General features: G+C 34.8%; 1 protein-coding gene across 4 annotated transcripts in view; it reads left to right on the top strand.

Moving 5' to 3' along the window:
- Nucleotides 1-17,196, top strand: part of LOC128215788 (transient receptor potential cation channel subfamily M member 2-like) — a 28,911-nt gene extending 11,715 nt beyond the window's left edge. For 3 of the 4 annotated variants that reach the window (XM_052922396.1, XM_052922367.1, XM_052922377.1), the window contains 18 exons: nt 435-569; nt 987-1,049; nt 2,987-3,004; nt 3,584-3,716; nt 3,920-4,036; nt 4,286-4,432; nt 4,604-4,703; nt 5,693-5,918; nt 6,356-6,523; nt 8,643-8,834; nt 9,471-9,599; nt 9,931-10,094; nt 10,285-10,375; nt 10,714-10,888; nt 11,138-11,297; nt 11,972-12,159; nt 12,987-13,245; nt 15,051-17,196. In XM_052922396.1, the coding sequence (XP_052778356.1) occupies nt 435-569; nt 987-1,049; nt 2,987-3,004; nt 3,584-3,716; nt 3,920-4,036; nt 4,286-4,432; nt 4,604-4,703; nt 5,693-5,918; nt 6,356-6,523; nt 8,643-8,834; nt 9,471-9,599; nt 9,931-10,094; nt 10,285-10,375; nt 10,714-10,888; nt 11,138-11,297; nt 11,972-12,159; nt 12,987-13,245; nt 15,051-15,237 (2,652 nt within the window). In that variant the 3' untranslated portion in view covers nt 15,238-17,196. The remainder of the gene's footprint in view (nt 1-434; nt 570-986; nt 1,050-2,986; nt 3,005-3,583; nt 3,717-3,919; nt 4,037-4,285; nt 4,433-4,603; nt 4,704-5,692; nt 5,919-6,355; nt 6,524-8,642; nt 8,835-9,470; nt 9,600-9,930; nt 10,095-10,284; nt 10,376-10,713; nt 10,889-11,137; nt 11,298-11,971; nt 12,160-12,986; nt 13,246-15,050) is intronic. The other variant, XM_052922387.1, reaches the window with a different exon arrangement.
- The last annotated feature ends 621 nt before the right edge of the window (nt 17,197-17,817 follow it).

Genomic DNA, 17,817 nt, shown 5'->3' with positions numbered 1-17,817 from the left:
TGTTATTGAGAATCATGAGCACTGTAAAAAGACACCAACACTAGCATTATTTTTCACAGAGATTAATGGCTAACATTAGTTTGTGTGCATTTGATACATTTAAGTTGTGTTTGATACATTTAAGTTGTGTTCAGTATAATTATATAGTGTTATAAATTTTCTTGATGAGACAATATTTTTAAAGTTTCTGTGTAATTGTATATTAAATTGTCTTAGTCAGCTTTATGGCCAAAATGCGAAACTGTTTACATGTAGTATTATAAAACGTAAAAAGAATAGAAAAATATTAAACTTTAATTCATTAGAAGATGAGGTATGAATTTAAAAAAGATATCTTTTTGACTCAACAGTTTCTTGTCACCTGTGGCTTGAATAACACATTTTATTGAAAATGCTATGATTATCTAATTATTCACAACTTGATTGTGTTGCAGAACATTCCACTGTACGATGCCATGTTCACGGCGCTGGTCCAGGACCGGACAGACTTTGTACAGCTGTTCCTGGAGAATGGCGTCAGTCTGCGCAAGTTCCTCAGTGTTGACACCCTCTGGAACCTTTATGGAAATGTAAGTGCATTAGGCTGGCTTTTCTAGTTTGCATCATACAGAAAATTCATGTCATCTTATGTATTAACAATGCTCTCTTGTTAGAACTGGCAATGTGTAAATTTAAGAGCATGTACTGTAGTACCACATTCACACACATATTCTGTGTTAATGTTTGACCCATGTGATCTTCCCATTAAGTTTAAGATTAGTGTTTTAAATAATGTTCTTTTGATTTGATTAATTGCCAAAGGATATGTCCATTTCCATTGACAAAATAAAAAATCAAGAGTTAAGGAAAAAAATACTGCCAGAACTAATAACAACAATGAATAATAATCTTTTTGCTAAAGAAAGCTTTTGAAGATTTATTAGATTCCTCACCTGTTATATTTGCTACAAGCATTCCAATTACACGCCTACATTGTTCTGTTTCAGAGCTTGAAGGACACGTCTGACACAATGGCCCAGCTTGTTGCCAACCTCATTGTCTATCTCAAGGTACACATCAATATTATTTTTTTAGTGGATGCATTAACCATTTTGATGTTTCATAGATTTTTTGTACTGTTTCTCATAGAGGCGAAATGTTTAAATGTTTATCAAACCAAAATGTAAGGTTGAGAGTGGTGTAGTGTTGAAGGTGTCCCCTCTCAGCCAACAGGTTGTGGGTTCAATCCCCAAAAGGGGTATTATCTTGATCATAGCCCATCAAATTGGACATCAGTACTGGTTTCTACCCAGGAACTAGAGAGTAATTCTATAAGCTATCAGCTTTCATCACAAATGAGTTACAATAAATAAATATGAACTAAAGAAAATATAGCATTGTAGTATGTTTTAGACAGGAGCCTGAGGAGGTTTGCTTATCTTTGTTGAGGATAGGAATGAGAGTGTAAAAATAACTTCTCTGGCTGAACCAAGTTGTGCAAATAAGACAGGGCATTCTTTAATACACATGCTTCATGCACGAACAACATTCTTTCAACCTATTCCCATTTCAAATTGGTTTGTGAATACCGTAAATGACTGGTTATAAGAACGATAGAGATTATTAGACACAGGCAAACAAATCCGTGAAAAACTGTCATGCAAAAACTTAATAAACCATCGACATTACTCATCAAAACATTAAGGATATCCCCAAATTACATGTCTTGCCAGAGACAATATGCATATATACTAGGGATGCAAACGAATATTGGAATATTTGATCAAATGTTTGGTATTCAAATGTCATAATCGGTATTCGATTATTTGATGTTTTGTTGTTTAATAAATATAACAATAAACCCTTTGCCTGCAAACTGGTTGTTGTGTTTAAAGTTTGTTTGTCGTTTTTTTACAATGATTGGCCTTAGTATACTGTCAGAGGTGTGAAGGTGATGACAATACACTAAACACGTGTCACATGTCATTTAGGGACATATCCTAGGTGATTATAAAGTCCCGATAATTTAACAATAACTGGCTGTAAGACAAGTGACACAAAAAATGAAAAAAATCTCTTTTTTTGTAAATGCCTCTGCCAATTAAGGAATAAACTAGTTCCAGAGTTGGTTTGTTTTTTCCATTATTGCATATAACGCCATTTGACCAGAAATTCATCTTAGTTCATGTTGTTTACAAATATGGAGGCACATAAATATAAATGAAAATAAAAAAAATTGTTCATATAATATAATGTTTTAATTTTTGTCTTTCTAAAATGAGGAATTTCAGAGGCTCATTTGGTGAAATTTAGGGTCCACCACACGTTGTGGTTAGGACAAAGAAGCGTTAAAATGCCCTGGCTTTTACTTTAGCGAATCTTATAATAGTTTACTACAACTTTTAAAAGATATAAAAAATGTTGTTTGAAAGAATCACCGAATATTCGATTACCAATTTTGCTGTTCATTCGCATCGGTAATATATACAGCAACACTCATAACTTGGGCTTTATAATTGTCCAGGTATGCGTCTTGTTTGACAGATAAGGCCAAAAAAAATAATTTGTTTGTTTAGGGTAACCTTCCCAAAATTTCTAGGTAGGGTAGGTAGGGATTTTTTTTTATTTTTTTTTTCAAAATCTGTCGTAAGTTCAGAGTGTTTTCTTGCACATGGCAGTCTTTCCTACATTACTGTCATTGCCTGACTTTGTTTTTTCATACAAACAATAATTCTGATTAAAATCTGCATTTATCCGCCCTTCGTAACTCTCTTTTCGCTAACAAATATTTTTTTTACTCAGAAACGGAAAAAAATAGTTAGGGTCGGCACATTTTTATAGGTAGGGTCGGGTTACCCGAAACAGACATATTTTTTTTTAGGCCTAAGAAAAGTGTTGGCATTTGTTCTGCAGCGCTCTTGTTATTCTATCTCTTTGTAAAATTTAGGTCCATTGTAGCAAGTCAGTTTGCCATCTGTGTTCATCATTTATTGTTGTAATGTTGTAGGGTTCTAGCAAATTCAAGGTAAACCACTGATGGGAGTTCAGTAGCATGTTCTGTTGTCATTCACTATGTAACACAGCAACTTATAGAGATGTGTTTCTATCTTTTTACTTTAAAACATGCTTATAATACATTTAAAGTGTGCATTTTAAAAAGAAAATGTCAATAAAGCTTTAATACATATGTTTATTAAACCAAGTTCTTACTATGTACACATTAACTAACACATCTACTTTTCTGTGAATGCTGCTTTTCATTTATTTCTATTTTATTCTATATTGATGAGAATTCACATTGTAATGCAACATAGATAGTTATTATATATTATTTCTGTTGATTTTACCATTATAATTATGATATTATTATTTCAGTTTTCATTAGTAAATTCTTTTTATCATTCACATCATTAAACTGTATAGATAACATTACAATGGATAGGATGTGTTGTTTGTCTGTAGACATCTCATTTAATTAGACTCTACCAGTAGGGAAAATGGTGTTGGAAAGCAAAGCTGCTGGTGGACATGGTGCAGAGGACTTTTTCTGTGTAAATCCTATTAGTGACCATGGTGAACATCATGCACGCTCTGTTTTATTCAGCAAAGCTGGGGAGCATACCTGGCGTGTCAAGACACACGAGCAAGCGTTGTGGACTCTGAACTGCTGCCGTCCATTGGTCGTCTAATTGTCCATCTCATGGGCGATGAAAACATCAACCCCTACCATCATACAGGTGAATTCTTAGTCACTTTTACAGCAGTTGAAAGTTCAATAAAAATTCTCAATTCGAATATGATCCTAATCTCTTATAAATCATGTGCTTTTTTCTTAGATATTTCTAGAAAAGGTCATTAAGAATGATGATATTAATGTGAATACTGCTATTACCCATTAGTTTCAGCAAACAAATGATATAAATGTGAATACTTTTATTAGATTCAGGAGAGAGCTTCATTGTGAATATACACCAGCCTGAGCTGAAGTGGTTGGCGGGGAATCACGAGAACCGGATGAACAAATCTGGCACGCTTACTGCCAGGAGGTCCAACACATGTAAGGCTAGTCATGGACATCTTGCCAAAATAGTAATTGTTGATATTGTTAATTGCCTGATTGAGAATAAAGAAATAAATAGAAAAAGTGAAAGGGTGATAAGACAGTTAATTGTAATTTATTGAAAACATTTTCTGAAAACTGCTGTGGAAAGAGATAAGTATATTACAGTTTGAGTGCAACCTAGCAGTTGAATTTTTTAATAAAAAATTATTTGTTATTCAGCTTATACAATGTTATTTTCTACAGTGAACGGGAAGCAGTTCTTCAAGCCCCGTCGTAACGACAACTGGTGTGACTTCACAGACAGTACCCATGAACTGTTCATTTTTGCGATTCTGCTGAACAGACGGGAACTGGGGAAGATGATGTGGAAAGTGGGCCAGGATCAGCTTGGTGGGTGGGGTTAGGGGTAAAATGTAAAGGCAAATTATTCATTACAAATTATTACTAGTGATGGGCAATCAATCAGATAGATTTTCATGATTGATTAATCAGACATATTATGCTATACATCTGTGTATTCATATAACAGGAAACTTCAATTTTCTCTCATGCTTCTTGTAGGTGCTGCGCTGGTGGCATGTGCTATACTGAAGGGGCTGTCAAAGGTAGCTGATGATGAGGAGGAGTTGGAACTAAGCATTGACCTCTTGGACCATGCCAAGTATGAACATGTACAGAAACAATCTTTTAAGGAAATGTCCATAATGATCCAACCCACTTTTTTGTTATCTTGTTGATACTTAGCTAAGAAACACACTATATTTAGTACCATCACTATGATCAGGAATGTTCTCCTCTGGCATGTTATTGTTAACTTAAATGTGTTCTTTTTGTAAGTTAAATTTAGTATTCTATCGTTATAATTTAACAAACTGTGAAATTGTTTATATTCGTTGGCATGAAATTTCATGGTTTTCTGAAAATTTTCATTTTCGTGGGTTCCTGAATTTGTGGTTTTCAATTTTGAAAAAAAATCATCCGAAACTGCGATCGTCCTTAATTGTCTACATAATCCCCACGTGCTGGGCACACCATTTCCGTCTTTTACGTCACACTGTTTAAGACACTCACTTTAGTGGTAGGACATGCCAATTAGTGCATATAACCATGTCAATTATCAATTTAATTGGAAATTAAGGTCATAAAAGAAGAAGCACTCTGATCAAAGGTATAGATTGGTGAAGACATTGAATACCAATTAAGAATTTCGCAAACTGTAAAACACCGAGAAGGTGCGTATATTTGAGTAAACAATCAGTGAAATCAATTAAATATTTCATTAAAGAAAAAAATCGAGTACCAACATTCAACACTCACATCTGGTAAACCTGGAGAATACCATGAACAGCACGTGTTTCTGTCATTTAGTTCATAAAAAACACAATGAATTGATTTGGTTTATTATTTGTTAAAGGCAGATATAATATATTAACAAAACAATTATAGCAAGATATACAGTGAGTTCGGTATTTATGCTGTATACCGCTGTATACTGCAACCTCTGTAAAGAATATACTAGAGTATGTATATAAAGTGAAAAAAGGGTCTACATTTCATGGGATCTTGAATTCGTGGATCACTCAGCCCACGAAACCCACAAACATTAATGATTTCACAGTATGCTGAGAAGATTATGTCCTATATTTACAGCATGTATGAGGACATGGCATACGGTGTATTGTCTGAGTGTTACAAGAGGGACAAGTTGATGGCCCACCAGTTGCTGGTGCGGAGACTGGAGAACTACGGGGCCACCACTGTCTTCTCCCTGGCTGACACCCACACACTCATGAAGTTTATGGGTCACACATCATGCCAGACAAAACTGAACCTGATCTGGAAGGGCAGGATGGCCCTGTACACGCAGACCTGGAAGGTATAAATACAGACTCGGCATCATCATTATGATCCATATCCATAAGTCAAAAGGCATTGAGTTAAAATGGTTGACATACTCCTATAATCTTTTTTTTCTGGTCTTATGTCGTTACCTTGATGAAGACTTAAAACATTACTAATGGCCATATCTAAATACAGTTCAAATATTCATATAAGAATTGATACAGGTGTTACAATATGCATATATGTAACAAGGCCCACATTTGGCTTTAATGATTGTTGCTTTATGCCCCAGCATGATTATAATGAGAAAAGAGAAACGAGTGTTGTCATCTGTTGGTAGTGTCCTTGCAATTGTTTGTCTTATCATTATAACAGATTATAGTTTTCTGCTTTTCTGTTTATAGTTTTCTGCTTTTCTGTATTTGCTGGAGAAATTAAATTCTCAAATGTTGATTGATCTTATTTTCCCAGATCTGTCTGTCTCTGCTGTTCCCGTTCTTCGTACCGTCAATCAAGTTCACAACAAGTGATAGTGTGCTTGACACAGAGGATGGTTCTGTGGAGGATTACGACGACATTGACGAGGGCGAGGAGGAAGTAGTCCAGAAGAAGGAAGATATACACGTCATCTCTAACAAGGTAAAGTGGAAAGCCTCTTTATTTCCTGAACTGGTAAGATTAAATGAAGTGGTCTTATTTAATTGTCATTAAAAAGACATGATTGACTGCTTTAAAGGTTAGATAAAGCAACTCGAGCAATATCAGTAAGATTTCCATTATTTATAAATTGTACTTGTTACCTTTGCTTCTACAGATGGCATTTATTAAGATCTGGAACAAGGTGATCTTGAGTTGCTGTTCCATTTTAAACCCTGATCTGAAGTATTCTCATTGTCACAGATTTAGATAATACCACAGTCATCATTTCCACCAACACAATTATAAACTCATTACATTAACAGATGATTATGTATACATGTATGTAGTGATGCTATTGCAGAAGAAGACCACTAACTAGATACGAGTTCAATGGTAAAATAGTGCACTTTGAATTGCAAACATGTGGGAGGAAGGTCTAATCCCACTACCGTAACATATTAAAATAAAAAAATAATACTGTGAAATCATTAATGTTCGTGGGGCATTAATGTTCGTTGTTTTCGTGGGTTGGCTAATCCACGAATTCAAGATCCCACGAAATATAGACCCTTTATTCACTATTTCAATTGCCATATTATGTACATACTCTAGTTTATTTGTTACAGAGGCCGCAGTATACAGCGTAAATATCCGTCTCATTGTATATCTTACTATCATTGTTTTGTCAATATATTAAATCTGCCTTTAAAAAAAAGTAAACCAATTAAATGTGTTTTTATGAACCAAATGACAGAAGCACTAACGTGTGCTGTTCATGAAAATCTCCAGGTTAACAAGATGTGAATGATGAGTGTCAGTTCTCGATTACATTGGAGGTTACTGTGCACCCAACGTGACAATGTACAAAACAACGCGTTCAATATACTCATTTAACAACAACGTGTGAATAAATATTGAAATGAGATGATATTCAAAAGTGATTGAATTTGTATACATCAGCTATTGTTTGGGATTGGTTACTGAAATATACGGAACTTCTCGGTGTTTGCACAGTTTGCAAAATTCTTAATTGGCATTCAATGACCTCGATTATCTGTATTTATGATCAGGGTACATCTTCTTTTATGACATTAATTTCCATTTAAATCGATAATGGACATGAGTATATGCACTAATTGGCGTGCTGTACCAGTTTAGGGAGTGTCATAAACCGAGTGACGTAGAAGACGGAAATCACAGGCCAGCATTGGAAATAATGCAGACGATCTAGTACGATCGCAGTTTCGATTGTTTTTTTTTCAAAAATGAAAAACCACGAATTCAAGTACCACGAAATTGTAATTTTTAGGCAAACCACGAAATTTCATGCCAACGAATATAAATGATTTCACAGTACTTATGTGTGATTCAGCTTATTATTTGATTGATGTATATGATATAAAAAAAAAAATAAGAGGGATAACTGTTTGGTAAAACATTTCTAAAGAGTGATCCCCCATCCCAGCCCCTCCCTCTCCAACTGTGGACAATTTGTCACTGATGATTGAGTTTGTTTATATCCTATTTGTCACCTTCTTTGCTGTTCAATTTCAGATGTTATTATTTCTAATCTATTCAATGAAAATGCGTTTTTTGTTGTAATAATAATAAAAAAAACTTTGTATGTGCAATAACATTAAAACTGATTGAAAAAGGAACAGGAAATGACCATAGTAGGATGTACTTGACCATTAGATGACCTGTATTGTTTTTTGGGTCAGTACATCACAGGTAAGGATCAGCAGTGTAAGGAAGAATTTGTCCACTCAATTACTTGAGAACGGTTTTACCTATGACCATGATGGGATAGTTGTTGGCTGTATAAGATCATAAAATGGCCAGTATTTTTGTTGGAATCGGTACATCGAGGACCTAGGAGTAAGTTAAATTCACCAGTAGGTTGTACTAGATGGTGGTGAATGACATCATACGTAAAAACACTGAACCCCCTTAAACCCTATTGTAATAGTAGTTATATTTGTTCCTGTTCTGTTATATAATGTGTTATACCAACCTTATTTTTAGGAGTTTATCTATCCATATCATTCAGTTTAATGTAAGGTTTTCTTCCCTTGATGTTTTGTAAGTCATTGGTAACATGTGTTTGTCTTCCCTGAAGGTGATGCCTAACAATAAAGGACAAACAGAGGATGAGATATTTGTGCGAGCCAAGTCCCGGCGCAAACACAAGCCCCATAAGAAGCTGTACAAGGTTCAGATGTTTGGTGAAACGCGCAAGGGGGCCATAGGGATGCTGGATGCCTTCTACTACTTCTACACTGCCCCTGTGTCTGTCTTCACTATCAACACTGTGAGTGGATGTTATTGGTAGTCATGGTTGTCAACAGTGTTTGACATTGTTACTGACGAGTTGAACTTTTTTTTCAAAAATTGAAACCCTGGCCCCAATTTCTCGAAACTTCTTAAGTCCCTTATAACAGGATTAAGCTAAACTCACTATTTTTGTTGTTCTATGATATGTGTTATATTTACTTCTTTAAGAGTTTTTATAAATTATATAAGAAAAATCTGTATGCTAATTAGAAGAAACCATTTTTCATTTATCAAAATCCATTATTAGTATGCATTTTGGCTAATTGAAATAAGCGACTTAAGCCTGTTAAGCTTAAGAAGTTTCGAGAAATTGGGGCCAGGTCCTTATATGTTTCCAAAGATTCTGAGAATGCGTGCCAGGTACTTATACCACAATTATTTGAAAAGTAAAGTTTAAACATTCACAAGACTTATTATTTTCTTACTACTTTATTTCATTGTGATTTTACTTTATTTCATTGTGATTTGTTTTTGAATTGTGTACATCAGAAATCAGATGTGAACATTTTGTTATTGGAATAAATTAATTGAACTCATATTTTTTCTTATTTTTGCCAGTAGGTGTAAATGATTAAAAACATTATCCCTGGAGATGTGTGTGTATGTATTGCAGGTCTCATACCTGGTATTTCTGGCACTGTTCTCGTACTTTGTGCTGGTCGACCTGCAGGAGTTCACATCACCCTTCGAGTACATCATCTGGGGGTGGACTGTAACCATGTTCCTGGAGGAGATCAGACAGGTGAATACTGTTCACAGAGATAGGCCTTGATTAACTTCAGAGTAAAAATGTGATAAATTTAGACCCGCAGTTTAATTCTATGGTTTTTCAGGAATTTATACTTTCACCTTTGTTCATACTGTTTATTGTATTCTAAACATTTTACTATTTCTGATGTACAAAAGTTAAATATTGAGTGTAAAAGAATGTGAAAAAGGCCAACAAACATGCTATCAACAACTTTATTTGCAGTGAATAACAATAAGCTGTTGGCAAGTATTTGACTTAACATTTATAACTTTCTTGGAATTGTTCCAACTGAATATAAACTCGATGAAATTCCCCCCTGCAGTTGGTGGCAAGTGACCGTCGGTCATTGTTGTACAAGATGCGTAGCTGGTCTGGCTCATTGTGGAATCGGTTTGACCTGAGCATGTATCTCATCTTCATCCTTTCTGTCATCCTCCGCTTCACCCTCAGTGGAAAAGATTTCGTCTATGTTCGCATCTTCTACAGGTACGGCAACTTGGTAATAAATTTACAGTTTAAAAACAGTTTGTCAAAAGTCATCTGTGTTTAACATCTAGGTCTTGAATTAATAGAAATTGGAAAAGATATGAAAAAATTAAACATTGTATTTATATAAGTATGTATTTATTATCTTAACTCTTCATTATTCAAGGGGTTCTCAATATTTCTGTTTCAGTATTACTGTGGCCATGTATTTCCTGAGGTTTATGCAAGTGTTCTTTGTGGAGAAAAACATTGGACCAAAAGTCATCATGATAAAAAACATGGTAGGTTATAGGGTGTGTGCTTTAGGCATGCTTATTTATGTATAGGGAAAAACCTTTGTGGATAAAGCTGATCTGCTTTTTGATCAACAGTTTGTTCTGTTTAAGCCTCTGTCTTTGTCATCCAAGTCATGCAAAAAATTAGCATAGACCATTATTTAAAGATAATAATTATTAGACATTTATTTTTAGATATTAAAATGAGACTTTGCACACATGTTGTAAGCGAAAATAGGCATATGTATAGCAAGGCTAAGAACTCTGCCTTTAATAATTGTTTAGTTATGCCCCTTGTTTGAAAAAAAGCAACAACAGTTAGCACTCTTACTCTCCCATTCCAGCTAATCGACCTGATGTTTTTCCTGGGTATATTCCTGGTGTTCCTGCTCAGTTTCGGGATCATGTACCAGGCTAACCTGTTCCCTAACTCCCCGGCCAACTGGCGACTCCTCAAGAACGTGCTCTACATCCCGTACTGGCAGATGTACGGCGAACTCTTCCTTGAGGACATGGAAGGTCAGAAACACTTTTTATGTAGTGACTAGACAAATGAATATTTGGAACAAAATTCTCCTGCTTAACATATAACAACTTTCTCACGCTAGATGCTAAGTGTTTTATCCTTTGTGACATGTGAATTAAATAAAATATTTCATATTACTTTTTATTTACTGTTTTCTTAGATCAGATTATATTCTTCATAATTCTCTTATTAAGTGGCTTCTATATCATTATCAGGGCATTTGATTTCTCTACTCACTGCAGGAGAACCCCCAGCCCAGTGTACAAATGACGAGAATGTGTGGCGTGCAGCAGGTGGGGCCAACCGATGCCCAGAACAGATTGCCCTGGTTCCCCTGCTAGCGGCTGTCTACCTCATCCTCACAAACATCCTCCTTGTCAACCTCCTCATTGCCATGTTTAGGTAATCATCATCCTCATTACGATGTTCATGTTAATGTCTTCCTCATCATCATCCTGATTGACATGTTTGGGTAATCCTCATCCTCATCATCATCCTGATTGACATTTTCGGGTAATCCTCATATACATCATAATCCTCATTACTATGTTCATGTAATCCTCTTCCTCCTCATCATCCTGATTGCCATTTTTATGTAATCCTCTTTCTCATCATAATCCTTATTGCCATGTTAAGGTAATCTTCATCCTCATCATCATCCTAATTACCATGTTCATGGTATCCTCTTCCTCCTCATCATCCTGATTGCCATCTTGGGGTATTCTTCTTTCTCATCATAATCCTCATTGCCATTTTCATGTAATCCTTTTTCTTGTCAACCTCCTCATTGCCATTTTTATGTAACATAGAGAAATATCGATACATATTTAAGTATAAGAAACTTGAAAGTAAAGTTTGTCCAAAATGTGACATCATGTTAAAAATAACGATGCAAGACTTTGTTGCAAAACATTGAGAGTTGACTGAGCTACCTTTTCTATTTACTTTGATAAAAATCTGCATCATGTATTCTGGTTATAGTGATTTTATATGGATATTAAAGTTTAAAAGCCATATCACTTTCTGCTATACCTATTAACAATATAAATCAATTAATCATACCAGGTTTGTTTCAGCTATACATTCCAGGTTGTTCAGGACAAGTCAGAGCAGGTCTGGCGGTATTATCGGTACAGCCTTGTGCACGAGTTCTACAATCGACCCGTGTTCTGTCCCCCCTTCATCATCCTGTCACACTGTTACAGACTCATCATTTACTGCTGTAGAAAGGGATGTGGAATGGGAAAATATAAGAATGAGTTCAGTAAGTGTCTGTTAACATTGTTGGAAGGGATACATCATGGGAAATACAAGAATGAGTTTAGTAAGTGTCTGTTAGCATTGTTGGAAGGGATACATCATGGGAAATACAAGAATGAGTTTAGTAAGTGTCTGTTAGCATTGTTGGAAGGGATACATCATGGGAAATACAAGAATGAGTTTAGTAAGTGTCTGTTAGCATTGTTGGAAGGGATACATCATGGGAAATACAAGAATGAGTTTAGTAAGTGTCTGTTAGCATTGTTGAAAGGGATACATCATGGGGAAATACAAGAATGAGTTTAGTAAGTGTCTGTTAGCATTGTTGAAAGGGATACATCATGGGAAATACAAGAATGAGTTTAGTAAGTGTCTGTTAGCATTGTTGGAAGGGATACATCATGGGAAATACAAGAATGAGTTTAGTAAGTGTCTGTTAGCATTGTTGAAAGGGATACATCATGGGAAATACAAGAATGAGTTTAGTAAGTGTCTGTTAGCATTGTTGGAAGGGATACATCATGGGAAATACAAGAATGAGTTTAGTAAGTGTCTGTTAGCATTGTTGGAAGGGATACATCATGGGGAAATACAAGAATGAGTCAAGTAAGTGTCTGTTAGCATTGTTGGAAGGGATACATCATGGGAAATACAAGAATGAGTCCAAAGTCTTCTGATAGAATAATGTTGGACTTGCTCATCATGGGAGTAATATTATGCTGGTTCATGGCTTTCTTGATGTGTTTTGTCCTGTTGCTTATTACCATTTGTAAACTATGCACTACAGAACTTGTGTCTCTGTCTGTATCACCCATGGTTACCCATTTGCAGAGCTGAAGCTGGATGAGAAGGACAACACTCGGCTCAGGTTGTTTGTGCGTTCAGCGACAGAGTGTTACCTTACAACGACTATGCAGGCGGAGCGCGAGGAGTTAGGAAACAAGGTGTCAAACACAGCCAACCGCCTCGAGAAGGTCATAGAGGAGCTTGACAACATCAAGGAGTCAGTGAAGTTGCGCCCTTCACCCATCCTGGATGAGAACCGGTCACCAGGTGACACCCTGGATAGAAGCATCACAACAACTCCAAGGTATACATTGATGCTCAACATGCATCTTAAGGTTCAATCCCTTAATTTTAGTTAATCTGTTTTTTTAATTAAAAAGTTGAGTTATTTTCATAGCCTTTGTTATAGGCGTTTTTTGTGCAAAGACTTTAAACCTTGTCCATAACTTAAAAACAATTTGAGATATTGTCATGAAACTTTATATACATTTTACTACATGTTTGCACAGGTCTTGAAATGTCCTTGAATTAAATGCCCACTCATTGAAAACTACTTGAATTAATGGTGGCCAAAAACTTCTTAAAAAATACTTGAATTTTGTTAAAAACATATATATTTTTTGTGTTTTTTTTGCCCTTTAATTAGCCTGTTTTTTTTTGCGTAAGAAATTCTCACAATGTGTTATTTCATCGGTGTTATGGTGAACATCTTATTTAGTTTTAACTAAATGCCAATTGCCTGGATTTGGTCTATGATGCACTCTAGTCTCTATTATATTATGATTAAAAATGCTACATAAAATTTTGTTCAAGTCTGAGTAATGCAAATTATAAGTAGTTGTTTAACTTTGAATTCAGTCCTGTACCTTCAATGAAAAATACATGAATATCCCAGAGATTAAAGCATTTACAGCTGGGCTATAATGTTTGGCCTAATAAAAATGAATTATACATTAGTATGTAAAATTAAGTGAAATTTCTTAGGAGAAAGATGACATACTGTTTTTATTCTATAATCAATGGGATTTGAACTGAATCTTAAGGAAATGTCTGGTTGTCAATGACAACTTGTCATATAGTTGAACTGCTAGAAATGGCATTTGTTCCAGTCTGAAGTTTGCGTATTTATATTGAAATAAATGAATTGTAAATAGATCTGGAAACAAATAATCAATATGAGTAAAAAGAACAAGTGTGTTTTCACAGCTCAATGGTTAAGAGATGAACATAACAAACTGTGGCCAGCAGTGGACAATTATTTTACAAAAGACAGAACAAAAAGTGGAAAGTCTGTGGAATATTGCTACACACCAGTCTTATAATTCATCTGAAATAACCTGATAAATCTCCTGAAAATGTTTCCAGGCAGTGCTATAGGCAAACAATTGAAATGTGGAGAGAGAGGGGCATCTTACTCGGCAGTTGTCGAGACTTATATGTTTTTTTTTTACATTTATTGTAAACCAGTTACTTATAAAACCCAATTTGACATGACATTTTTTGTTTAATTATTCATTAAATGTGATTTTAGAGACAATCTTTGTAAGTTTTAATCAACAGCCATTCTTTCTCTGAAGTCATTGAAAGTGGGGAAAAAGTCCTTGATTTGTTTTCCCGGTTAGTTCTCTGTGAGCCATGAACTAGTCACAATATGCACATGTATTTGTAGCATCCCCAATAATTCTGGCTTATCATTGTCAAGTATGCCCTCTATAGTTTGAAAAAGTCATGCCAAAATTTTAACTTGGCTGTAAGTCAATAACAATTCATGATATTCACATTAAATTTTGTATACATATAACCAGTGAGAATGATCACATGTCCAGCAAGGCCCATAACCCTCGCTTTAATAAAAGTCGAGTTATGCCCATAATTGGCTGAAAGAAAAAACTACAAAAATGTAGCTTTGGCTTTTGCTTCGCATCTCTCTTGCACTATAACATAATACTCAAAGAAATTTATTGTCTTGATCATACAACAATACCATCTTAAATTAATCTTAGATATGCATTGAGTGTTTCCAATTGAGGGCTATTGGTACATCTTCTAGGATGTTATATACACTGTGTTTACAATTGCTTTTGAATGTGATTGCTGTATTCTTTGCAGACGCCAGTCAATTGCCGTATCTTCCTCTGTTGGCCAGCTGCAAGGTCAAATAGATAATCTGAGTCAGCGGATGGGTGAAACAAGCTCCCAGATGAGTCAGATTATGCTCATGTTGGAGACGGTCATCAAACAGCAGAAAAAGACGCCTCACCTTGACATCAGCGAGGTCAACTCAAGCAATCTTTGATAGTTGTTAGTGTGTACTGAATTTGTTTTTTTGCATTTATGTTTTACTTATGGATAAAGATAACAGCGTTATATTTTCAAACAATGAAATACAGTTTTATTTTATCATGTGAGGAAGGGATTGTACATTTGTAAACTTCTCATACCTGTGATCATTTCACTTCATAGTTTTTGTTTTTATTTCTTACGCAATCTTGTTCTTGTTTACATGTAAATATTAACTATTTGCAGTCACTCTAGCTCTATTGGGCTGTCACATTTGTAATGAAGTTTTGTATGTTTTTACACATTTCCCATATTACATATCAAATGTATGCTGTGATATACATTCACCCTTGTGTCCTTTTCTGCTGTGTTTAATTATTCAGATTACAGTGCAAAAAGGATATTCACGGGTATTTCATGCATTTTTAGCAATTTCTTGATTTCAAATTTGAATTGTTTCCCTTTAACAGATACATAGTGTAATAGTTGTGTTATTAAAGTTAGTATTAAATATGTATAATTTCTCAGATACATGTAGTAGGTACATGCAGGATGCACGTACTTTGATTTTAGAGCTGAACTAAATGAAGGCGGACTTCAATCACAACTTTTCGTTTTTCTCCATATTGGTTGGGAAATAGACCTTGAAAGTAATTGCTTGATCTTGATATGCCACATAGCAGTTTTCCCTCACGTCTTAGATCTTACCCCTCACCTATGTAATTGCCTCCATATTTAGCTACCTCTTTATAATTGTTTCTTTACAAGAAATCAACTTAAAAGGGTATATAGATGTTATACACATGTGTTGTGGGGGCTTCTTTCAATATATCTACATTTGCCTAGTTAAGATCATATAGACTGTAAGACATTATGACATCATCCTTTATGTATTTACTGCGCTCAAATTGCATAACTGCAACATCATTTAACAAAGGTTTTACGACTTCTTTTAAAATAGATACTCAGCTGTAGAAAATATTGCTTATTGTTAACCATGATAAATAAGTTTCAAAATAGATAGTAAATCTACTTATTATTATGAAATTGAAAAAGCTGTTTTATTCACAAGATACATACATACAGATGAGTTCCATGTTATATTACTTGAAGCGTATAGTTCGGTGACTAAGAATCTTAGAATTTTTTATTTTACTAAAAACACTTCTTTTCGAATCTAAATGTGTAGTGGATTATTAAAGTATAAGGATTGATCACATTTTTTCAAGTGATCATGCTGTATGTTGCAACAATCCCGAAGAAGTGTTAGCTCTAGTCTGGGTTTGGTTCTGCTACCTAATGTTTTATCTGTCTAGATGTGTTGTAACATGCACACTGTGATGGCAAAGTGGCTTGATTCAGCTGTCTTGTATGTTTACATTATGTCCTTTTGTTTATTTTAATCCATACAGCTAAAACTGGATCATGTTGTGTTGTATTAATTCATGTTTATACATTCTGTGGCTTCTTGTACTTAAGATTAGCTTGTTTTTAGAGCATTCTTTTTCCTCAATGAAGTCTTTCTGCAGCAAAATGTGATACAACTTCAAAAAATTGACAAGGATTTTTGTTGATGTACAAATGTTCTTATTTTTATTTACATATCATTTTACAATAACTTTGTCTAATCAGACTTCTGTTAGACTGATAGAAATAAGACTGTGTTTGAGGACTCTCAGCCAGACTGTAGTTGATGATTAATTTTAAAGGCTGTACAGGGTTTGCTGGATGCCTTTACATATGCCCTGGTGCCAAGTCAAAATATAAACAGCAATGTTGAATTACAAAATGATTTCGATGGACTTTAATCAGCCTTTGCAGGTGTATAAATGATTTGTATCATGCATAAACAAATGTGCATTATTGAAAAAATAAAAAATAAATGTTTTGACTTTTGATATTATCTCTTCTGTATACGAATATACTATGACATTGTGCTTTTAATTTATTCTTCACTCCTTTTTTTAGTATTTATTTTTATACATGTAGTTCTGTAAATCAGAATAGCTGTTACAATGATATTGAACATAGAAATAAAAAATAAAGTAAAATAATTGTTGATATTCTCTACCATATCTGTTGTTGTGTCACCTGAATAGCATGTCAGAGGGGGAATATGTAGTATGTAACATAATCCCTATCTGCAATGCCTCTAAGGTGACTACATAATTTATGTTATCCAGTGATAACATCATCGTCACACTTTTGACTGCCTTGACCCAGACTGCCTTGAGTTTACTTTATCCAATCTATCAAATATCCTTAACAATGTTATTTGGCACAATATCTGGACCAAACTTGATTGCCGTCCAAACTTGAAACTGGAGTTATAGCTGTTGAATCGTCAAGATGTAACCCAATTAGTTTTGCCTCTGCTTTTGGAGCATTTGTTGTCCAATCTTTGTTACGCTTGTTAACAAGACCACCAATAGTGGATCCCAGGCTTGTCTGTTTACAGTTAAACAAGTGGCACGACTCAACTATTAGAGTTCTTACCCTTCATGAGCATATTGTTGCTATTAACTTGTGTACCAGCCTAGTCTGGATTGATTATCTTATCAAGATCAATAACCAGCTGAATCACATCTCTGTGCAG

The sequence above is a fragment of the Mya arenaria genome, chromosome 2 (genome assembly GCF_026914265.1).
Source record: "Mya arenaria isolate MELC-2E11 chromosome 2, ASM2691426v1".
NCBI lineage: Eukaryota > Metazoa > Mollusca > Bivalvia > Myida > Myidae > Mya > Mya arenaria.
Note: the sequence above shows the minus strand (reverse complement) of the source record. Positions and strands in the feature narration are given on the sequence as shown.